The sequence below is a fragment of the Carettochelys insculpta genome, chromosome 12 (genome assembly GCF_033958435.1).
Source record: "Carettochelys insculpta isolate YL-2023 chromosome 12, ASM3395843v1, whole genome shotgun sequence".
In the NCBI taxonomy this organism is placed as follows: Eukaryota; Metazoa; Chordata; order Testudines; family Carettochelyidae; genus Carettochelys; species Carettochelys insculpta.
In genome coordinates, this window is record NC_134148.1 from 34,380,244 (window position 1) to 34,405,293 (window position 25,050).

At 44.1% G+C, this 25,050-nt stretch overlaps 1 protein-coding gene across 1 annotated transcript in view; it reads left to right on the forward strand.

Annotated features, from left to right (window-relative positions):
- The window catches only part of MCTP2 (multiple C2 and transmembrane domain containing 2), a 179,711-nt gene that overhangs the window by 6,887 nt on the left and 147,774 nt on the right, over positions 1-25,050 (forward strand). The window contains exons 2-3 of the mRNA XM_075006809.1: positions 17,829-17,971; positions 20,843-21,378. Of these exons, the coding sequence (XP_074862910.1) occupies positions 20,914-21,378 (465 nt within the window). The 5' untranslated portion in view covers positions 17,829-17,971; positions 20,843-20,913. The remainder of the gene's footprint in view (positions 1-17,828; positions 17,972-20,842; positions 21,379-25,050) is intronic.

Here is a 25,050-nt window from a genome sequence, read left to right on the forward strand (position 1 = left end):
CCCTTGTGTGCTGATGTAACGAGTTAAAAAATTAAACTAGTAAACAGTTAAATGGCAGGGAGAGGGGAGGCATACTGCACTTTGCTTGTTTCCTTAAATTATCAGCTTAGTCTACAAGAAGTTTATAATACTGAAACAAAGCTACCTTTAAAAGATGTACCAGGTTAAGTTACTTTAAAATCCCCATATATCCGATTCTGAGAGTTTTTACATTTTTTTTAAAACCGTGAAAGTGGCATAACTGAGGAGTAACACATCCAGTCAAATGGAAAATGGCAGTGAACATTTTTGAAATGTTTCAGGAGACTTATGCCTCTGTAGTGTACATTCAGACAGCAAAGATGTCTATGAGAAGAATATTGTTTTCTGTCTGTTTAGTGTCAGCTACACTCTTGAGGGTAACTGTGTATCTTGTGAAGTTAACAGGTTTCGATTATGCCCTATCTACATCTTTTTTCCTGTCAGATCTCAGCTGTTGAGCCTACAGTCTTAAATATCCATCCATTCTGTTCTTAAACACGTGAAGAACAGTGCAACCAAAATCAATTAGGTGTGCTTTTATCTCCTTGTTTTGGCATTATAGTTATTAAATGATTGAAGTGCAAAAATACATCTTGTGATTTTGCTTTTTATTTTAAAACTTGTAAAATATCTACACATTTTAAGAGAGTTTTGGGGTTATCTTTACATCAGAAGTATTGACTCTAAATGTAATGTGCATCTTGTCCTTCTAGTTTATCCTTGCTCTTCTTACATGCTTCGTTAAGGCTGATTTTTTTTTTGTCCCAGAGATGTTGAGCACAAGCATCTTTCATTGCCTTCATTTGCTCAGTTCCCCTGAAAAATAGGTCTTTACATCTGGAACCTACAAGGATATAAGAGCCTCTCTACTGCATTCAATCAGTACTGCTACACTACCAGTTTGGTCTTGAAATTTAGTTTCCAAGTATCCCTCCCAATCAAGAGGCAAGAAGATACCCTAGATAAGTAGTTAGTATGTGCAGTGTACTTTTGAGCCTTAACATAGCTGGTGTGTTACCAACAGCCTTTGGAATTTTGCTGGTGCTCCTTATTTTAAAGTGATCTATTTATAATGCTTTCTTCTTGTATGTAGGCTAGGTTTGATCTAAACAATCAACAATTTGTTTTCTTTTGTATCTGCTGGGTGGGCTTTTCCCTCATTCATTGTTGCATGGGCTCCTGGGCAGATTCATTTTACTGCCACCTAAAGAATGACTTGTTGCCTTAAAATTGGTTTAGGGACCCATTTACATTACAAAAAAAAATGTTTTTTTAAAAGCAGTTGCATATAGGCTTTGGATTCTTTTTTATGTGTATTGTATGAGTGGACTTATACATTTTGGCCACTGGGAGGAAAGAGTATCTTCTTATTACCTGGCAAGAATAGGAATGCATTCACCCTTGACAGCCAGCTGAGTTTTGAAATGCTAACATTCAACTCCATGCTGCCCCTTACAATTAAATGACTGGTGAAAATGTCATTTGAAAGACAAAATATTTTGTCTACTTTAATTTTGCTTGTGATCAGTTATTTTGGTAATTTTTCTGGAAATCAGAAGCCTCTTGTATGCTAAGCTTGCTGTAAAATTCCCGAGGTAAGATTGAAACCAGAGAAAATTTGATTTTTTGCTGTGATTACATTTTGAAATAGGGCACAGTACTGCCGGTGAATCTCTTCTCGGGGCTTAGAACCAGCTGCTGTTATTTGTTCCTCCATTGTATGTTAGCTGAGACAATAACAGTGTGGAAGTATCACCAGTAAGTTCAGTTTTAGGCCTGGATATAATAAACAAACTCTATTGTTGGATCTCCTGCTGGTGATGGATGAAAATCAGGTGTGTGTACTGATTCATTCGATCAGTCTGCTGTCTGTGATATCACCAGCAGTGATAGACAGTTGCTTTTAGATGACTTGGTCCTTTTCTTTCTGAGGATATAAGAAGCTAGTAGAGGTTCTACCTCCCAAAACTGATGTTCTCTGGTCTGGTAACATCTGAGGTACAGCAGGACCATGGATGTTAGAGGACCATAGAGCCCTTGGCCCTGAGGATGTTCTGGCTGTGGTACCCCGGGCTGAAGCTGCGCTGGCAGCCCAGCCAGGGCTGGGCCATTCTCCACAGGGTCAGCATCTGGGGCTGTTGCCAGCAGCCCAGCCATATCTAGGATCAGGGCCAGAGCAGTCCAGGCTGGAGGTAAGGGGGCTCCAGGTGTGGGGTGGAGGTAGAGGCTGGCGGGGGAGGGGGGCTGGGGGATGTGGAGCTGCTAGCAGGGAGGGGCAGCAGGCTAGCAGTTGGGGAAGGGGCTGGGAGACCTCCTTTGTCTGGTAAATTCCCTCATTCAGGACCTGCCAGGTCCTGAGTGTGCTGGATGAGAGAGGTGCAACCTCTATTGGGCAATTGCTCACTTGTTTCCATGTCTCACTGCTTCTGTTCCACATAATACAATGTTGCCACCCCTCCTGTTCAACATGTGCTTGGGACAGTAAGGAAGACAAACGAGATAATACTGAGTGTGGTGCTTTCATTCAGCTGATAAACCCTGCTTCATCGAGCTAACCATTTTTTTTGAACCTGCCACTCTGGTATTTCTGCAGAAAGCATGTTACATGTAACGTGATCTGCAGTTGATTTCGGGATAATGTTTAAGATGTTGGGTTTGATCAAAATGATTATTTTGGGTCCTGGCTGTTTGAGACCGGCATCTCTTTTGATATCACACTAGAAGACTTATCTGGTGTTTCTCACGCCCTTCAGGGCAGTGGGCTGGTAGTGCGGGGTGTGCTGGAGTTGGGGCAGTAGTATGAGGATGTGGGGGGGCTCCGGGCAGGAGGCTGATGGTGTGGAGAGGAATGCCAGACTCAGAGCAGTGGGTGAGGAGGATCTCAGAGCAGGGAGTTGGGAAGGCTCAGGGGCTGGAGCATCAGGGCAGGGGTGGAAGCAGCTGTTGGCTTCTCCCCGGGGGAGAGGGGGTGTGCGTGCGCGTGTGTGCGTGTGTGTGTGTGCGTGCGCGCGCGCGTGCACACTGCTTTATTGGCCTCTTCCCAGGGCTGGCCAAGGATGGGGGTAGGGCCTTATACCCCACCCACTGGCTTCTACCTTGCACCCAGCTTGGGGCTGGGGGCGCCATGAATGCTCCCCACCAGCACTCCTTGGGGGCAGCCCAGGGCAATGGGGGCTGCACAGTGGCTGGCAGCTGCCCCCCTTCTGACATTGTAGCTGATGGAGAGATGTGAATCTTCATCCAGGGGAGGAAGCGGCCTTCCTAGACAGTTGCTTCCCATTCTGTATGTGTGAAACTAATTGTTCCTTCCTAAGTGGAGCACTTTGCATTTGTCTTTATTAAACTTCATCCTGTTTACCACAGACCCTTTCTCCAATTTGTCCAGATCATTTTGAATTATGACCCTATCCTCCAAAGCAGTTGCAACCCCTCCTAGCTTGGTATCATCTGCAAACTTAATAAGCCTACTTTCTATGCCACTATCTAAATCGTTGATGAAGATACTGAACAGAACCAGTGCCAAAACAGACTTCTGTGGAATCTCACTTGTTATACTTTTTCCAGCAGGACTGAGAACCATTAATAACTACTCTCTGAGTACAGTTATCCAGCCAGTTTTACACACACCTTCTAGTAGCCCCATCTAAGTTGTATTTGCCTAGTTTATTGATAAGAATATCATCCGAGACCATAGCAAATGCCTTATCAAAGTCTAGGTATACCACACCCACCACTTCTCCCTTATCCACAAGGCTCCTTATCCTATCAAAGAAAGTTGTCAGATTGGTTTGACATCATTTGTTCTTCACAGATCCATGCTGGCTGTTCCCTATCACCTCACCACCTTCCAAGTGTTTGCAGATTTTTCTCAATTACTTGCGCCATTATCTTACCTGGCACAGAAGTTAAACTGACTGGTCTGTAGTTTCCTGCATTGTTCTTATTCCCCTTTTTACAGATGGGCACTCTATTTGCCCTTTTCCAGTCTTCTGGAATCTCCCTTGTCTCCCATGATTTTCCAAAGATGATAGATAAAGACTCAGATACCCGCTCTATCATCTCCTTGAGTATTCTAGGATGCATTCAAGGAGATGCCTAGGTGGGTAGGCTCCAGGGACTGCCCCCCTCCATTTGCCCCCTGCAGACTGTGGGGAGGCCAGAGTCCTGGGGCTGTCCCCCTCCCCAGCTGTCTCCTACACCAGCTGTACCTCCCGTTCTGCAGGCTCTCTAAGTAGGGTGAAGTTCTGGGGGCTGCCCCGAGCCTCCAGCACCCCCTCCTGTGGCCCAAAGGCTGTCTGGGCGCTGCCCGCACTGCAGCCTGTAGGCTCTCCACAGGAGAGAGGGGCAGGCTCTGAGTTTAGGGCATGGGAACTACTTACCTGGTCTTTGTGGCAGGCAAGATGGCATAGCCCCACCTCTGTTGGTCGCTTTCTTGGTGCTGCAGCTGCCCGCAGTGGCCACACTCAATATTGTGCCCCTCCTGTCTGTGCCTCTCCCTCTTGCCTCTGTCTTCCCTCTGTCCCCTCCCATTCCATGTTCTGGGAAATCCTGGGATTTGAGGCATTTCCCACTTTCCAGCCACAACCAAAACCTGACCTGGGTTTAAATTAGTATAAGAGGAAGCTACATACCAAATGTTGTGGTCCTAGCTCTTGCAGTTTAAGAAGTGATCTTGGATAACCATAGCAGTGACAGACAGATACTCTAAATTTTATATATATATGAATGAAATGGGAGATGAATTAGTTGTACATTGAATGCTGTGTTAACTAATTCTCAAGCTCTCTGAGCCTCCTTTAAAATGATGGTGCAATAAGTGGCACTCACACTGCAAAACATTCAGGTGCGAGAACAGACTTCCAAGCCACAATGTCATGCGGGATTCAGAATTCTCTGAACCATCTTATTTTTTATCTCCTGACTTTATATTTCCATTTTCCTTGTACCACTTGTGCATCCTCTAACAACATTTTTTTAGTATTTTTACAGGTCTCTATTGCTAGCATGCATTGCTGCTGAGTTTTGAGGTGTTCTGTGTGACAGCTTGTGAAAGTTAATGCTTTAATTTGCTTAGTTCAGAATAATTTGCATATGGACTCACACTTCTTTTTAAGCTTTGTGCAATTAGGTCTGAGGAAAGGCAACATCTTTTTTGACCACCAGTGGAAACAAATCACTCATTTCCCTCACAGCGTTGGTTCCCATGAGCAGTCATGGGAAGGAAGGTCCTTATTCCTGGCACCAGTGTTCCCTCTAATTTTTTTCCCCCATGAATGTGCAGAATAACTTTTGTTATATGCACAGAGGCATGTGCAGATGTGTACCACCAGTAGAAACAAATGCTGGTGGCTGTGGGTGCTCTGCTGATCAGCTGAGTCATATTTGAATCTCTCCTGAGTGGCTGCCCAAGTGCTCAGCTTACAGGGAACACTTCCTGGCACCCCTCTGAATTAAAGGGAGAGTTTGGCTTAATGGCAGGTAAATGAAGGTCTAAAGGAGATGAGGTTGTTGTGCAGGAATTTGCTGCAGGGATTTGCTGGAGAAACTTGGAGGAGTTAGTCCCATTAACCCCTGCCATGCATTAATTCCAATCTCCACACTGCCCCTATATTCAGCTCCTTAATCCCCTGTACCCCCACTCCCATTCTGTTTTCCTGTTAACTCTTGACCTCTCCATAGCTGCCTCCAGTACCCACCTGTCCTGCTCATAGCTTTGGGCCAGTAGGGCCTGAGACCTCCAAATAGCTCCTTCTTCCCTTTTATATCTCTCATGGCCACCCATTAGCCTGTTCTTTGTGGTGCAGCCTTACCAGACGTGTCCTCTGCTGAGCTCCCCAGAAATAAGGACTGGGAGGCAAGGGCAGAGAGTAGGCACACAAGCTGGCTACTCTTTCACAGCAGGTATCATAGTGACTCCATGGTTATGGGGAAGATATTGGCAGCTCCTTAGTCTCTGGTTTCCCAGATACTATCTGAAATCATGATATTCAGCCTGGCCTGCAGGGAGCTGTAAACTGAGGCCTGCATGCACAAAAATCACAGGAGATGCATGACATTTGGTGGGTATTTCCAGAGGCGACCAGTGTGGTGATTCCAGGGGTGCAGCAGCCACGTGCCTCTGCTCCTCTTCCTCCTGCCCATGACCCTCTTCTGCCCACCTCATTGCTTCAGGTGAGTGAGGGGCAGCCCTCCCTCTCCCCTGGAATGGTCTAGCCTAAGATTAGTGCAAGCTCCTAGCCGAGCTCGAGTTGCACTGCTCTAGGGGAGAGGCCTGACTGCCCCCCCGCTCATTGGAAATGGCATGGTGCTGATGGTGAGTGCAGTGGGGGTGCGGTGGGGGGGCAGACACCAAGGGATGCAAGCGACTCCCATGTGCACTCCCACATGTCACCTACAGCTATCTCGGTCTGGTATTTATGTAGTATTTGTCTGAATGTGCAGCTTGCTGTGAGCCTGGAAGTAGAAAAACATGACATAAACAAGACTTTCACCTCCTGCTGGTATAGATACAAGGTATGTCCTCCTGTGCCTCGTTTTGGGGGGTAGAAAGTATTGGTGAGAAGCTTTTATTTATTTCTTCTGCTATTTTAGAAGATCACATAAGAAGTGAAAGTAACAGCTCCACAAGTTGGAGGCAGGTTCATGTGTTTTTTTTTTTTCCCCACTAACTTTTATTACCAGGTACTATTTTAAGATGTCTGTAATATTTATTCTTTAGTTGCTGCCCAGAGTTAGTCTGTTTCCATGCAAAAAGGAAAACAAGCTTTTCAGATTGCAATAGGAAGTCTCCAAGGAGCTAGGGATTCTTCCTTCCTCTCCCAGTCAGTACAGCACAGGAATGAGTGCGCACCGCATGTGCTCATCATGGCAACTCATTGTACATAGGATAGGTGGTTTTAAGTGCTAGGCATTTGCTTTAAAATACCCAGGGATCTTTGTGCACAAGAAGAGCTACTAAAAGAAATATTACAGCATTCTTTGTAAAATAAACATGTTGTGAAATTCAGTGTTAGCCCCTTGAGGTTTTATATTATGACATTCGTCACCAGAGACCTCGATTTCCTTCAGATGACACAAATAAAAGGAAGTCTGCTTCTGTTTTTTATTCAAGCATTGCAACCTGCAAGAATTGTCTTTTGTGAAGCAGTTAGCATTTGAAATACTGCCTAATGTAGTGAAAAGTGATGGTAAGGGAGGAATGGACCAAACCAAAAGACTAGTCTACCTGATTTCAGTATCTGACCATTTTACACCTTTTCTTGCTAAAGATCCCCAAGTGCTTTTCAGTTTTTAATAATAGATCCAGCGGAAACTGCTGGGAACATTTAGGAAGACAAAATGTATTTGCTAGAGTTGGAATTTGACTGAAAATATCAAACCTTGCCATTACAAAAAGTCCCATGAAGTCTTTAATGACTGTATTTGATCAGGACTTTATCTACACATTTGTACCTGCAGTAGCGCAGTAACACCAGCCTTTGACACAGAGGAAAGAACAGTCTGCATCATAGTTCCTCATTGAGCTATGCCTTGTAAGCATAATTTTGCCCTTGTTTAGATGACGAGATGAGAGATCTCAGCGCCAGAAGGTATGGCTGCAAGTGTATTCAAATGAATGCTTCATCTTGTTATGCATCTCCACTGTAGGGAAAATTAAATGATTTAAGCAGCCAGCATTCTAGGGGTGAAATTGTGACCCTGTTGAAATGAACAGGGCTTAGATTTGCCTCTAAACATTTAAAATAAAGTCAGCCTACATTAGAGGAATTGATATGAAAGCTCAAGGATAAACTGATAAACCCAAATGCAAACAAAGAATGACTTTGCACAAGTATTTTCAAAATCCTTTTGATTAGTATTGCTTATCATTGCTTATGTTTTCAGATAAGTAACCAAACCCAGCCATTAAAATGTAAGTATGCAAAGTCGTCTGCCTCTGAAATGACTTGCTCATAATGGTAATGATTTATAGTAAGATGAAGCCCTGTAAACAGTAGTAGGAAAAATCTGGTGTATCTAACGTGATCTGTTTCATAGCTACCCTTCCTTTAAAATATCCATTGTTCTCATTAATTATGGCAGCCAATTGATAGAAGATAAACATAACTCATTCGACTTGCTTTTTCCCTTTCCCCTCCAGAAAGGAGTTTGTATGTCAGGCTGTGTAACTGATGTATTGAGGACCAGAAGAGAGAGATTGTAGCAGAGAAAGGAACTAACAGGAGGTTGTAAAAAGGTGTAACCACCAAGAGTCTGTGGTTGCTTTTTCCTGCTACACCCCTTTTCACTAGCAGAATATGTTTGTATCACAACCATTTATTGGATCAAATAAAGAACTTAGGTTTAAACCTGAGGGCAATTTTTCCTGCAAGTAGCCTGACCAGACAGCCATCTATCTGCAACAATATAAATGATTAATATTCTTGGCTGGCAAAGCTCTTTTTACAAGTGTGACTTATCCTTGCGGGGAACCAGTTTGGTGAACCTAACACTGTCCCCTGTCTCTCTTTGGCTTTTATATTGGGGCAGCTATGCTGATGCCTGCCACCAATGGTAGAAATCGGGGATGGGGGATTCCTTATGTAGACAAAGGCTAAATTATTTCAGCTTTCATGTTGCAGGAGCTGAAATGTGTAAAGCTGTGCTAGGTTCAGCTTCATTAGAGTTACCTTTGAATTGGAACCAGTATTAAGACACCTAACTAACGAACATCTTCCTAATAACCTCAGTGTGTCACTTGTTGGTCCTTTCAGCTTCTTATTGTAAGGATTCTTCTAAATGTTGAGTAATGATTAGTCATAGCCAAAAACATCCTGACTTAAGCGTATGTTCACAAAGAGTGGTGGCATGCAAATCGACCTGTAATTTTCACTTTCATTGTGTAAGCAAACTGAATACAATGATTCGAATATTTGTGAAATGCGTAACAGAGTTCATATGTTTGATTTTTTTTTTAACTTCTTTGGAGGACCCTTTGTAAACAGTTTTCTAGATAATGCTTAAGTGGAAGCCTATAGGTTCGATTTATTGTATTGTTCCATGGGAGCTGGCAGCAGTAGTGGAGCGAGTACTCAGTGAATAAGGCAACACATTCTGCAATGATGATGCATCATATTGAAACTCAGCATGGCTGTCTATATCTGTTTACTAACACTTTTCACTTGTAAGTCTTCCATCTGAAGATCAAGAGCACATTATGTTAGTGAATTTAGCTTCATGACAGCCCAGCAAAATAGTGAATAAAAATGAATTGGTTTATGTAATTTATCTGAATTCTCAAATGAGCCTTTTGACAAGACACCTAAGAAGGAAACAGAATAACCAAAGTAATGTTCAGTTTCAGTTATCAGAAACGTATAAAGAGAAAGAAAATAGAGGAGGAAAATATGGTCAGTTTTTTGTCTTGGCCCAGGGTTAACTCTGGTGTGCCCCACATTTTCATATGAGCAGCAAGTGCTGTTTAGTATAATTACTTATGGTATGGGAATGGACAGAAAGGGCAGTATTTTACATGACATATTTGTTTATGTCAGTCAAGACTAGAGACCGTGGTGAGGAACCTTAGAGGGACCTAATCAGAAGGTCATGTGATCACACAAGTAATTCTGTGGTGACAAACTCAAGATAATATAAAGTAGGAAGGATAATTTTGAACTACTTTTTACATATTCTTAATATATTGTAATTATTCATGACAATATGGAGAGCTCAAAGAAAGCTAATGAAATGGCCAAAAATCAAATGTAGGGTTAGCATGTCTAAAGAATGGGAGAGAAAACATTAAAATGTTCAGTCATGTTAATCAATAGGATGCTCTGGTCTGAAGTACTGTACTGAGTTCTTGTCATGTTGTCTAAAACAAAAAAAAAAAAAGCAGAAATTGAGGGGCTTCAAAGCCAGGTAACAGATCTGATTAGAGACATTAACAGACTTCTTTATGAGGGACGAAAAGAAAAGGTTGTGGCTGGTTAGCAAGGCTATGAGTGTGGGTAATCGTACATAGTACACTATTGGTGTTTGTTCTGCCTAACGTACCAAAAACAAAAAAGGGGGACATTGAAAGAAAAAAAATGACCACAAATGTTTTTTATGCCTTTGAAGTTCCTTGCTCCAATATATAATTAATGCTGGAGAAGAGTGAAGGAGGCCGTGTTGGGGCTGAAGCTCTAGGCTTAGGTAATGCATGATAGCACTGCCTGCCTATGCCCCCACCTAAAGGTTAATTGGTAAACGGGGACCTCTCATGCTTCCTTCCAATCCCTCTGGTGGCCCTCCCATCACTCTTTCCCTCAACATAGGCACCAGTCACCTCTGGCTCGCACCCAGTACAGTATTTCTCTGGATGCGTGGGTCTATTGATACATCATTTGTTGAGGTTATTGGTACCAGCCATTTGAAATTTACAGTAGGAAAAGGCACCCTGTTTTATGATGGAAGAAGAATATGTAGAGAATGCTGCTAATATTGAAAATAAGACTAAGCTTCTTAGAAGCAAGCTGCTGTGTATTAAAATATTGTTGCTGTGCTGCTGGTAAAGATAGTGAGTAAAAGCAGGAAAGTAAAACACTGGAGAAAGTAACAGAAGACAGGGCTCTGACATTTATTGTAGATCACAGCAGAGCATGGTTTCCCAAACTGGAGGGCAAAAACAAATTCCGGGGGGCGGGGGTGTGCGTGTGAGGTAAACCAGCCCCTCCTCCCACATCATTTGCCCCACACAAAGAAAAAGCCAGCCTTTGCTTTCGGCTGTCAGGCCCTGCCATTTTATGTGGACAACCAGCTGCTGTAAAGATCAGGCAGCAGGTGAAGACCCACATGGAGCTAGCTGCCTCCTGCAAAGGTGAATATGTGTGGGTTTGGGAGGGATGGAGTAAGAGTTGGGGGCTGGTGGTACCTGGCTTTGGGGGAAGGGAGGGGCTTGGGTAGGGGTCTTAGGTGGCTGGCTTGTGGGGCTCGTGGGGCTTGGATGGCTGGACCCAGCAGTATAGGGCTCAGGCAGGCAGCTGGCCCTGGCAGTGCAGGGCTCAGGTGACTGGCCCTGGCAGTGTGGGGCTTGGGCAGCTCAGGCTTGTGGCTGGCTGGCTGGCCCTGGCAGCCTGGGGCTTGGGCGGGTGGGTGGCTGGCCCCGGCAGCACAGGCCCACAGCTGGGGCAGGTGGCGGGTGTGCGGCTGGACCTGACAGTGTGGGGCCCCGGCGGCTGGTGGGCAGGCAGGCAGCTCTGGCAATGCAGGCCTCAGGCAGGCAGCAGCTGGTGTGGGCAGCTCTGGTGGCTGGCACAGGGCTCAGGCAGCTGGCCAGCTGGGGCTGTACCAAACACTCACAAGGGGCCATGAAAAAACTATGTGTACTTATTTTTAATGTTTGTGTTTGTTTGAAATTACAAATTGAATTTTTTGTTAAGGGGAATTAGATGATGGTAAAGAAGATGTGCAGGGGGCGTGAGGGTTTCTCAAAAATCAGAAGGGGGGGCGCGATGCTGAAAAGTTTGGGAACCACAGCAGTGCAATCATTAGTTAAGAGAAATGTATGTATTTATGTGCTTCCACTAGCATGCACTTTCTTGTCCAGTGTTATCTTTGGAAGGTTTGTCACTGCTTGGTAAGTACACAGCATTGAGCTGACATATTATTGGGGTAATCTTTTGTTACTACTTATTGTGAGGAGCTCTTGGGATGTCTACCACTGGAGTTATGCAGTTATCCTTCTGCATCAGGAAAAGAGGGATTTGTTGGTGCTTTACTGGATGGCAGTTCCCCACATAAGAATAGTCATATTAGGTCAGACCAAAGTTCCATCTAGCCTGGTATCCTGTCTTTTGATGCTGGCCAATGCCTGATGCCCCAGAGGGAGTGAACAGACCAGGGAGTCATCAAGCGATCCCTCCCCGTTACCCATTTCCAGCCTCTGGCAAACAGAGACTAGGGACATCATTCTTATCCATCCTGGCTAATAAGTATTGATGGACCTAATCTTGGTGAATTTATCTAGTTATGTTAAAGTCCTGGTTTTCACAACATCCTCTGACAAAGAGTTCCGCAGATGGACTGCAGTGCATGAAGAAATACTTCCTTTGGTTTGTTTTAAACCTGCTATATATTAATTTCATTTGGTTAGCCCCACTTCTTATGTTATGGGAACAAGTAAATAACCTTTCCTTATCTGCTTTCTCCATACCTGTCATAATTTTATAGACCACTCCAGTCTGGGAACCAGCCAGACTTCTTGGGATTCTGCTTGCCCTAGCTTTGCTTTGCAGGTTAACCCTTCTTGTATTACTGTTTCCAGTCTCTCCAGAACATTGGTTCTCTCAGCCTTTCCAAATTACTATGCCCCTTTAAGGAGAACGATTGGTCTGTGTGCCTCAAGTTTCACTTCACTTACAAACTACTTGTTTATAAAATAAGACATGAAAGTGTCATAGCTCGTCAGTACTGAAAAATGGCTTACTTACTCATTTTTTTTTAACATATATAATTATAAAGTAAATCCATTGGACTATAAATATTGCCCTTACATTTTAGTGTGATGTTTGAGCCAGATTTTCACTTGTGAACCTCATCTCAAGCCCAAGCCCTGCTGCACAGGTCTGAAACCTGAGTCCTATTGCTTGGGCCTCAGGGGTAATACACGGGGAGTGCACAAGGGGTCACGTGCACCTCCCAGCACCCAGTCCCCCCCACCCCCTCCTATTAGGAGCCATGTCCTTCTCCCTTTTCGGCTGGGGTGAGAGTCAGCTCCTTGCCACTCTGCAGCCTTTTATAGGGCCCAGCCTGGCCCTGATTGGCTTTCTGCTCCATGCTCTGATTGGCCTGGGCTGAGTAGGCTCCCTCTGGCCTGCTTGTAACCCTCTCCTGGATGGAATGGGCTACAGCACCTCTATACCCCTCAAGGGCTACGTCTACACGTGAAGCCTACATCGAAGTAGCCTATTTCGATGTGGCGACATCGAAATAGGCTATTTCGATGAATAACGTCTACACGTCCTCCAGGGCTGGCAATGTTGATGTTCAACATCGACGTTGCGCAGCACCACATCGAAATAGGCGCTGCGAGGGAACGTCTACACACCAAAGTAGCACATGTCGAAATAAGGGTGCCAGGCACCGCTGCAGACAGGGTCACAGGGCAGACTCAATAGCAAGCTGCTCCCTTAAAGGGCCCCTCCCAGACACGGTTGCACTAAACAACACAAGATCCACAGAGCTGACAACTGGTTGCAGACCCTGTGCATGCAGCATGGATCCCCAGCTGCCGCAGCAGCAGCCAGAAACCCTGGGCTAAGGGCTGCTGCACACGGTGACCATAGAGCCCCGCAGGGGCTGGAGAGAGAGCGTCTCTCAACCCCTCAGCTGATGGCCGCCATGGCGGACCCCGCTATTTCGAAGTTGCGGGACGCGTAATGACTACATGGTCCCTACTTCGACGTTGAACGTCGAAGTAGGGCGCTATTCCCATCCCCTCATGGGTTAGCGGCTTCGACGTCTTGCCGCCTAACGTCGATGTTAACATCGAAATAGCGCCCAACATGTGTAGCCGTGACGGGCGCTATTTCGAAGTTAGTGCCGCTACTTCGAAGTAGCGTGCATGTGTAGACACGGCTAAGGAGAATAAATGACAGTGTCTCTTATTCTGAATGAGAGTGTCTTTTTGCTTTTGTTTATGTTCCCTAAAGCATATTGTCTGTGTCACCAGGTTCAAGATGAATCTCCAGGATTGAAACTCCAGTGTCTTCCCATGCTGATTTCACATCCTCATATTGATGTGCTTCTCTTGATTGCAAGCTAAATGCTCATTTTGGCATCACCAGGCTCAGCGTACATTATAGTAGGGGAGGGAGCAATCTTCTCTTTTGTCTTTGAAGAAACGCTAATACTCCTTGTGCCTGATTACAGATTGCAGAACATAAAAACTCATCATCTTGCCATTAGATCTCTGGTCACTGTAGTGACCTTTGATATTCTCCAAACAGTTTGTACTTTGGGGATCTAGAAAATTACAAAGCTATGAGGGTTTAAGGCTTTCGGTGGCGAAGGCTTTTGATGCCCAGTATTGGGGTACTGGGTGTGTCTGACCAATCCTTGTAATGTCAGAAGACTGAATTGTGTTCCTTAATATGGTGTGTGCTGTGCCAAGTTTTTTCAACCATTGCTTGTTGTAAGCAGTGCGGATGGTCCCACTATTAAGGAGAACTATCCTGGCTTCTACACTACTCTGGTGAAATGGTCTAGTGAAAGGATATGAGTGTCTGCTACAACTGCCTTTATCTAGCAGTCTCCTTTACCATCAGGGCTCTCTTTCCACACTCCTGTGTGGCAGAGTCTTTGTAACCCCCACAAGGCTAGGCCAGGAATCCTGAGGCTCAACCCCCAACGTTGTTGTGGTCACCTAGGGAGGGAGCTAGTCTGTCCCCACTCTGGCGTGTTCTCTCCACACTGCGTGTTTCCCCGACCCACTGATGATTACTTACAATTCAAAGCAAATACGATTTATTAAACGACCGTCTATTAACATAAGGAAAACAGGAGAAAATTAATGGAAGGCATCACTCTGTGGCATGGAGACCTCACAAACAGCGTCTCTGGAATGTCAGGGCAGTTCACAAGCTGTTACTTGTTAGTCCCAGAGCCATGCTGGGAGGAGAACTGCAGCCACAGAGCCAGCGGGGCCACAGACATCACCTGGGAGCGAGAGGCAAAGCAGCAGAGAGTGGAGCTGGGGCTGGAGCAGGCTAGAGCTGGGTGTGGTGAGCACCTAGGGGAGAGCAAGGGGGGGCCCTCAGTGGAGACCCAGAGTAGGGAGATTCTACCACCCAAGAGGCCTGGAAGGTGCGATTGGAGGGGAAGAGGAGTATCTAATGCTGGGGGGAAGGGTCCTACCATTTAGAGCAAGCATATGATCTGCAGCATCCCTGCAGCACAGCCAGGGCTTCAGACACAGCCCAGAAGCAGATCGCTGCTGGGAAGAGAGTTGCAGCCATAGAACCAGAAAACAGTGCACAGAAGAGTTTCCCTCTGGCTGGCATGGCTCTGCTCCCCAGCTCAGTACAGCCTCCTGCTCTCTCCTTAGCTCGGCCCTACCTGTCTGACCCAGACAATTCCAGCTTATAGGGAGGACAGGAATCCCCTCCTCCTGCCTACTTCATTAGCCTGCCTGCCCTGTCAGTCAGGCTGACCTTTTGGCCCAATTTTTCCTGGGTACTGTCAATCTCAGGGGCCTGATTTATCTTCAGCTCTTCCCCGGTGTTTTTATTCTGGGCGCTAGCCAGCTGAAGATGCCTCACGGAGTTTCAGTAAGGGACCAGCAGTCCCCTTGCACTTGGATAAGATTGTCAGTAGGGAAAAAGGGATGTCCCTTAGGTTGGTGGAATAGATTTTGAGGCACACAGCTCCTCTTTTCTTGGAGTATCTTGTTTGCATGCTGACGATAATGATATTGTACAATGTATTGGGGAATTACTTTATTTCTTGTGTTATATGTAGAATACCATATGCTTTTATAAAGGACTTCGCTGCAGAAGCTATTGTTCAGAGGGCCCTGTCCAACATACAGGATATGTCTACACGAGAAGTATCTGTCTACAGAAGTCACAGTCAGAAGGGATTTGCCAGCAAAACTTCTGTTGACAGATTGCATCTACACATAAAATCAGATTGAAAGAGCAATCCGCTCTGTCGACAGAGCAGCCAGGCTGCCCTGCCCTCTCTTGACAGAACGGCTTACCAGAAGCTCTGCAAACAGGGCAGTCCGTGGGACTGGAAGCTCAGCCTGTCAACAAAAGGGTCCCGAAGCATCTACATGTCTGTTTTGTCAACAGAACACTGTCGAGAGAGGCATTATACCTGAACAGGGGGAGGTATAATTCTGCCAGTGGGTGTGCTGAGTTTTGTCAACAAGCTGTCAACAAAGCACATCTTTTGTGTAGATGCTTTGCATTTTTTTTTCCCCCAGCAAAAGCCCAGTTGTGCCAGGAAAAGCCTCTTGTTTAGACATAACCATAATGTTTACTGAGTGAATTGTTTACTGTCATGAATCCTTTGATTGAGAACTATGCCTGGTAGTGTTTGCAAGATTAGGCTGTATGTTACATAACAAAACAAAAACAAAGACAATAAGCCATGGTAAATATTCAGGAAGGTAGGAGAGCAGAGTAATATAAATGAAATAGGAATCAAAGCTCTTTGAAGAACTTTGCTCATGCAGGGAGGCACAAGTTATGAACCAGTCTTGACTTTGTGAACAAAAATTTTTGAATGAGTCAGAGGTGGGTGGGAGAGAGGGCAAGTGAGAGCCAGTGAGCTGAAAGTCCTGAATTAAGCTGAATTATAATTTCAGTAGCCTCATTTGACGGCATTTTTCTGCGAACGTTTGGCCTGTTAAATGCTGGTGATTCTACATCTGATGGGCAACCTAGGCTATTGAGTAAGTTGCATGAGTGTCTCTCCTTCATCTCAGTGTGCCATGAGATTCTTGTTAGGAAGATGGTCTCATGGGATAGGGTAGTCTTGCTAACTACACTATTTTTTTTTTTTGTACCTGTATAGCTATCTTTGCTAAAGATGTGACTTCTTTTTAACCGAAGTAATGACAATAAATTCTTTTATACCAATTTAATGCAAACACAGTATTGCCATCTCAAATACTCACAAACCACAAATTAGGGCCTACCCAAATTAATAGACTAGGTTAAAAATCACTAGATTTAAAAAATGGAACAAAACAGGATTCTCTTTCTTTTTTTTCTGATGGGTAATATTTTTTTGTTAACTGGTTGCAGAGTTTTGAAAATATATGGTAGAATTCATACAGACGTGTTTTCCTGTGTTCCATCAAGCAGTGATATTTGTCCTGCTTCAAACAAGCTAATCTTCTCTGTGCAATGTATTAAGCTCCTGTCACAAATAGAGACTTACAAATGTGCAGTATATTTGGTCACTGTTTTCTCAGGATATGGTAAACGCCTTTTTTTCCTCTTTTCAACTCCTGGACAAACAATGTTTGCACACGGATAGGTAGTTTTGTTTCCACAAAGGTTTGCTCTGAAAGGAAACCACTTTCCTGTTTGAGTACTTGGAATATCACTTATGTAGCGAAAGCAAATCTTCCCAAAGGAATTGCACTACAAGAATAATTATGAAGCATTAGATACCAGTAAGTGCTTCAGCCATTAGGTGGAATCAGTGGAAATCTTTCCATACACTTCAGCAGGTTATGGCTCAGACCCTAAGGGCTTGTCTACACTACCACCTTCCTTCGAAGGAAGGACGGTAATTAGGGTGTTGGGAGTTTACTAATGAAGTGGTGCCATGCATAGGTAGCAATTCATTAAGCAACTTCTGCCCCGCGGCAACTTCGAAATTTTAAACTTTTGAGGAGTAAGGGGACTTCGAAGTTGCCCTGGCACTTTGAAGTACCGGTGGGTGCGCCGGGGCTAGACGTGTGCCGGTACTTCGAAGTTTAAAACTTCGAAGTTGCCATGGGGGGGAATTTGCTTAATGAAGTGCTGCCTATGCACGGCAGCACTTCATTAGTAAATGCCCAACACCCTACTTACCTTTCTTCCTTCAAAGGAAGGTGGTAGTGTAGACAAGTCCAAAGAGTATTACATGTATGTGCAGGTAGCCTTTGTGTGTAAATCTTCACTGGAGTCAATGGAGCATCTGGTGCTGTTTTTAAAGTTTGCCCAGGGAAATGTATTTGGATAATAACCTATTTCTGAGGTTTCATGCTATTAATGCTGTAATCAGTAAGAGTGATACTGAGTTAGCTCACTATTATTAATTGATTTATATTGCATTAATACCCACAGGGCCATTTTGGGATCAGAGCAGAGTTGTGCTAATCTCTGCATTGAGAAGAAAACAGTCCCCACCTGAAGAGCTTACAGTCTAAAAAGATGAGCACCATGGACGAAGAGCAACATCCTTAAAGTCTATCAAAGAGAAGAATTGTGTAAGTATTTTTGGGGTGAGCACGTCATCTAGTCTTTATCCTGTGTTATGCAGCAGGTCAGAACACCACCCAATAATTTCTGCATCAAGGCCATAACTTTTATATGAGCAGTAGCTTCTAGAAGGCCATCTAGCCTTCATATTTACCTCCATTTCTAACTTTTCTAAAGTTTTATTTAATCAGACATGTCAATGTGCCTCAGTTGTCCTTTGGCCTTACTGCATCAACTTTGCCTGACAGCATGTCAGCACCATAGCAGAAATGTGTTTGAAGGCATTGCATGCATGAGGACTGGGATGGAAGGATGTCCAAAGGTCTTTGTTGACACGTAAGCAATTCAGGCTAGTGTCATTGGCAGAGGAGAGGAAACAGGGAGGGACAGATCAGTGCAATAAGGGCTGTTTCTAAAGACCACTGAGGTCCAAGAAAGGAATCCCATTAACTTCAGGAAACTGGGAAATCAGTCTGTGGGAGAGCAGGAGTGGATAAGTAGGGAGGGAAAGAATTTAATCTGTGGATTGATGGCTTGTTGATCAGCAGCTGGCTGGTTAAATTAAGTGCATGCATCTCATTTCTACAACTGAAAGCCACTGCTGAGTTTGTAAAGTGGAGTAGAAGAGATGGGTTCCCTGAGTATACTGGCATCAGTTACTAAATGCTCTGTGGCTGAACTAATTTTAGTTCACCTCACACCTGCCTTTAAGTCCATTATAACATCTCCCTCCCTTGTGCCTCTCAGAGAATCTGCTTTTGGCCATTCTAAATGAAATGAAAAGGAATTTCTGATGTGATTAGTCTCTGTGATATCAATGGGGCTATTTATGTGGCCTCTTGATTCACCAGGTGCACTATATTAAATGCCAAGGTGACACCAACCACCCGTAGGCATACGCTGTGCTCTGGTACCACAAACCTAATGTTGGCCTGCTGTGGAAGGAAGGCTCCAGGAGGGTGGTGATAGAGGGTGATCCTGCCTCACACGCACCCTGCAACAGTGGCTCCTGTTCAGCTGAGTTGGACATGACTCCTCACATCACGCCTAGTGATCTGGAGCGTGGGGGTCACTAATGCTAATCAGTCAAAGTGGACCCCTCCACTTCTCCATCACGATGAAGGAATACGTAGTACTGCCATGAAAGAGTTCACAGGCTCGGGCCCTAAAAGGGTCTATGGCTGGATAACAAGTGTTTGAACAAACTTGAGTTTATGTGGGGGCTGCAGATTATAAAGTATATTTCTTTAATCTAATTCAGATGGTATTTTAAACTTCATATTCTCCTTGTCTATGGGCACTTTGCATTTATAGTTCTTCATGTGGTAAACTTTCAAAGTAGTCTCCTCCAAAGAATAATTCTGATGTGTGGAGGTGTGTTTCTGTGGAGCGGGGACAGTGAGGGGAGGCTTCCATGCACAATGAATGCAAAGAATCTAGGGAAAATGGGGACAGAGACAGTTGTTAGCTGTGCATCATTTGAAGCCTGAATCTCTAGCTTCTTTGGTGTTGTGTTGTGTTATCACTGTTAAGTACACCTTGGCTCATAAAAACAAAAAGCAGTCAAGTAGCACTTTCAAGACTAGCAAAATAATTTATAAGGTGAGCTTTCATGGGACAGACCCACTTCTTCAGACCATAGCCATACCAGAACAGACTCAATATTTAAGGCACAGAGAGCTAAAAACAGTAATCAAGGAGAGCAAATCAGAAAAAAAATGATCAAGGTGAGCAAATCAGAGAGTGGAGGGGTGGGGAGAGAAGGTCAAGAATTAGATTAAGTCAAGTATGCAGGTGAGCCCCTATAGTGTGTGGCAGTCCTTGGTGTTCTGTTTCTTGGTTGGTATAGTGGGCTGCCCAAGAATTTGCTGAAAGTTTTAGATAAGCTGTGCAAGAGAGACCCTCACCAGACCTGTCCTTTTTTGTTTGATGTATCTGAAGTCCTGTCCCATGCTTAAGTGTTAGGAAAAATTCTTTTAGAATAAATTCAACAGGAATAAGTCATCAGGACCAGATTGCATTCATCCAAAAGCTGAAGGAACTCAAATATGAAACTGCAAAATTAACTTATTGCTAAGTTTTTATATCAGATGACTGAAACCTAGTTGTTATAACACCAGTTTTAAAAAGGAGTCCACAAGTGATCCTGACAAGCACAAGCTGGTAAACCTATCTCCAGTACAGGGAAAATTGGTAGAAACAATAGTAAAAACCAGAAATATTAGACATGTAGAGAAACATGATTTGTTTGGCAAGAATCAGCATGGCTTTTCTAAAGGAAAATCATTCCTCACCAATCTGAGAATTTTTTGAGGGTGTCTGTCAGCATGCGGGTAAGAGTGATCTAGTCAGCACAGCTTTTCAGAAGGCCTTTGGCAAGATTCTTCACCAAAGGCTCGTAAAGAAATTAAGTAGTTGTAGGATAAGAGAGAATGTCCTGTCATGGATCACTCACTGGTTAAAAGATAGGAAGCAAACAACAAAGCCAGGAGAAGAAGACAGTCCAACTACCCAGTCCTATACATGATCTCTGAAGCTTTGGTACTGGCCACTGTCAGAGATGGAATACTGGGCTAGATACACCATTTGTTTCGCCCTGTATTGTGTTGCTTATTTTCTGAGAGGCAAGCATGTACAAAAGATTATACTAGCATTGCAGTTTTTTCTCATGAAAAGTTACCATGAGTCCCATAATCTTTGCCATCATTCCCTAATGTACGACACACTTTCTACTGATAATTCCCTCCATACTAATGCAGCATGATGACCTTGTGATTGTTAGCTAATGGACTGGAGGTGTGTTGTTGAGGCATGAGTCATAATCCACAACTTATGTTCCCTTCAATGATTTACGTTCATTTTTCCCATATTCTTTTTAGTCATCTTATTATTTATTAAAGTCGTTTACAAGCAAAAATGCCAAGGAGTTGGTGATATCCCTGTTGCAGCTATGGATTTGGACAGGTCATCTGTCTGGGGATCCCTGAAGCAGAAAACCAGGCCTTTGTTACAAAACTTCAGCATAAAGAGGACAAAGAAAAGTTCTAGAAAAATGGTGGGTACACGGCAGAGGCACACCTTTGACCGACGCCTCAGCTTATCTGTGCCTGACATACTGGAGAGTGAGTCTTTCACAGAAGAGGAAACTACTTATTCAGGTTCCGAAGCCTTGTCCACCTACATTCCCAGCACTCTTTCTGGCTCAGCCATGTCTATAAAGAGCAGCAGCACTTCTTTGAAACGGATAGGAGAGGACTTTCAATGGAGACAGCAGGGAGATGTGCACACAGAGATCAACATTACTGAAACGGAAGTCACGCATGGGTCAGAACCCAGACGGAAATCCAGCATTGACCTCTTTGCGTTGCTGGAGAGAGCACGTCTGAGTGGTGATCTGACAGAAGAAATGACTGAGGTAAGGGGTCTTGAATAAGCCAGTGTAAATAACTGATTATGTCAGAGTTTGTACTTTGTCATTTGTCTGGTTTGGTTGTGAAGAAATGGAGAAAAGTTAAAACAAATTTTAAGGCAGTAAAAATTATCATGTATAACATCTGCATAAATCCTGTTACAATTTGTCCTTTTCATAAATGGCACATTGGAACATTGTTGTATTATCTGACTTTGTCAAGTGTGTGATAATTTTAAAGACCATTTTTTGAAGGTTCTCAGAAGAACCATCCCTTGATTCAAAAGTGTTTGAAGGCTTTTGACCTTCAAAATATGTTCGCTGAAACACTGGGGGCTTGTCTACACTAGCCCCCTCCTTTGACGGGGGCATGTAAACGAGCCTGATTGGAGAATAGCACTGAGGTGCTGTGCTGCATATGCAGCACCTCATTAGCATAATTCCCGCCATGTGAACTTTGGAGTTGTTAACTTTGAAGTGACAGCAAGCAGTGTAGCCAGGGACACTTGAAGTACCTGTGCAACTTGGAAGTTCCCTTACTCCCAAGTTGCATGGGTTGCAACGTTGCACGGGTTCTTTGAGGTGCCCATGGCTACACAGCTTGTCACCACTTTGAAGATAGGCAACTTCGAAGTTCGCATGGTGGGAATTATGCTAATGAAGTGCTGCATATACAGCACAGCACCTCATTGCTATTCTCCGATTGGGCTTGTTTACATGTCCCCTTCAAAGGAGGGTGCTAGTGTTACACCCAGGGCTCATCTATATTTTCTTTGTTATCATAATATGTTGGTTTCATCATAGAGCAAAGACCCACCCCAAACTGATCGAAGAATAGAGCGGAAGGGAGAGCGGGATAAACCTCTGCCTGAAAAATGAGCTTGCTGAAATAATCTGGAGTGCAGTTAACTTGTCGAATCTTGCTCAAGACTATCATTCAGGTTTTCATTACGGGATGATCAATCTGTTTAAATGCACAGACAAAAGAGTTTTTAAACAGTCCCACTTAGCATTCACGGAAATCAGAGACTACCACTGACTGCAATCAGGCACAGTACTGGCAGAAGGCATGAGAACTTTGTCAGTGTAGCTCTGCCAGGGTTATTCGGTCCTGACTTGCATCGTCAGCTGTCTGTTCTGAGAGGAGCAAGTTATTGGAATTGCATGACAGATTTGCGACATGACCAGCAGTCTGTGAGTAGAGCTGGTTGGAATTTTTATGACAAGATTTCATTTAGTTGAAGCTCATATTCTGTCAGATTAATAGCTTGAAAGGGCAGAAGGGACATATGTGATTATCTCGTTTGACTCAGTGTATAGCCCAAGAAAATAGAACTTATTCAAATAAATTGCTAGAGTAGATCTTTTAGTAAAACATACATTGTTTTAAATCAAAACTGTAGGTGATGGAGAATCCACCACCATCCTTGATAAATGGGTCCAGTGGTTCATTACTCTCAGGCTTAACAAATTATGCCATATTTCCATTCTGAGGTTGTCTAGTTTCATCTTCCAGCCATTGGATCATGTTATAGCTTTCCGTGCTACACTGAAGAGCCTGTTATTAAATATTTGTTCCCTATGCAGTCCATAATCAAGGATTTATTTACACAAGCACTTTTTGTGATAAAACTTTTGTTGGTCAAGGGTATGGAAAAAACCACCACCTAACTGATGTTTCACTGACAAAAGCACATGTATGGATAGCTCTATATGGCTGTGTCTACTCTACCACCTTCCTTTGAAGGAAGGATGGTAATTAGGGTGTTGGGAGTTTACTAATGAAGCGCTGCCATGCATAGGCAGCACTTCATTAAGCAAACTCCCCCTCCACCCACCGTGGCAACTCCAAAGTTTTAAACTTCAAGTACCGGCACATGTCTAGCTGCGGCGCATCCACCGGTACCTCGAAGTGCCGGGTTAACTTCAAAGTCCCCTTACTCCTCAAAATTTTGTTAACTCCCAACACCCTACTTACCATCCCTCCTTTGAAGGAAGGTGGTAGTGTAGATAAGCCCCTATGTGTCTAAGATATGGTCCTGCAGCTTGTTTGCGGGGGGGGCAGAGGGGGGCGTTGTTTAATTATGCTGGTGGGAGAGCTCTCTCCCACTGTCATAGAGCAGTTTACATGTGAGACCTTACAGTGGCACAGCTGCAGTGGGATAACTCAACCCGAGTCGGCCCCAACCTTCTTTTTGTTAAGCTAAATAAATGGAGCCCTTGGAGTCTGTCACAAAGACACTAATTCTGTTAGCGTTCCCATGGCTCGTCTCTGAGCAGCTCCAGCTGCATAGAGACTTACCAGTTTCAAAAAAGATTTTGTCAGTAAGGATTTTGTATGCATTGTGGCCAACCATCTAATTCAATAGCCTGCTGGCTTGGATACTGGAGTGGTGCGGTGGACGACCCAGTTGAAGTCCCTACTCTTAATGATTGGGGATGAAGAACTTGGCTCTCAATCAGCCAGGAGAGGGACTTGAACCTGCATCTCTCATGGCCCTAAGGAGAGCCCACAACTGTTTTCCAGAATTGAAAAACTTGGTTTGTGATGGCACAATTTTGTTTTCATGAAAAGAGTCAAAATGTTTGTTTTGAGTTCCAACATAAAACGATGATTAGTTCTGAAAACTCAAAAATTGCTGCAAAACAGAATTGTTATTTGCTGGTCATGTCAGGCAGAGAGTTTGGCTGATCAGACTGTGTGTAAGGCAAATTGCACAGAAAGAACTAGAATAAAGATATTTCCTGCCCTAAGCTCAAAAATATAGGGACTTTAGAATAGGCCGTCATCTCCTTGCCCCTATCTGCAAGTAGAGGAGCGGTGGCAGCAAATGGTGCTTGGAAATTTGTCGGAAAACAGAGAAGTGGAGAATTGGGCATGAAAGGACAGTTTTGCATCTTGTCTAAGAAGAGGGGTTTTCAAAGTTGATTTGCAAGGCAAATGCTGCTTCTCACATATGTGGTAACTGAGTGTGGCTTTTGTGGCAGCAGACTCATTTCACTGGCTTTGTTGTGTGGGGACTCTTGAGTAGCATTTTATGCTCTCTCCTGGTGTGGGTCTCGGTGGGCACTGAGTGCTGGAAAGCTGGAGACGGAGGCAGAAGATTTCACCACTAGGCGGATCCCCTCCAAAAGGGTAGAGTGGATCAAGAGTCTAGTCCAGCCTCATATAACAGTATTGCTCAGAGTTGGCCATGAAAGGGCTCCATGGTCATGGAAAGAGGATTCCACAGTGCCCCTGACACTGGGGGCAGTGCTCACTCCAGTGTGTAGGCTATCTGCTGTGTTCCTAAATTTGGGGCTTTTCATTGCAATTCAGAGAATTTTAAAGAAAATATTTAAATTATGTAGGCTTTTTATTTATTTTATTTATTTATTTAAAGATGCTTGTTCACCCACATGCAACATTTACCATAATAGAACCTTTACTATGGAGCTTTGACCCCTAACTCCACAATTGTAGCCTGGGCATAGTTATATACCTGGTGCCAAAAATTGCCTTCTAATGAATGCCTACAGCTTTAAGAGCATAATTTAGCTGCCCCCTTGGTACCCAGGGAGATAATAAGACAAGGGGTTTGCATGGTTTCTCAGCTGTAGTCCCAGTGTGGTAGAGAAGGAATAATAATTTAAGACAAGTACTGTTGACTTTTATTTTACAATTTAATTTGGAGAAAG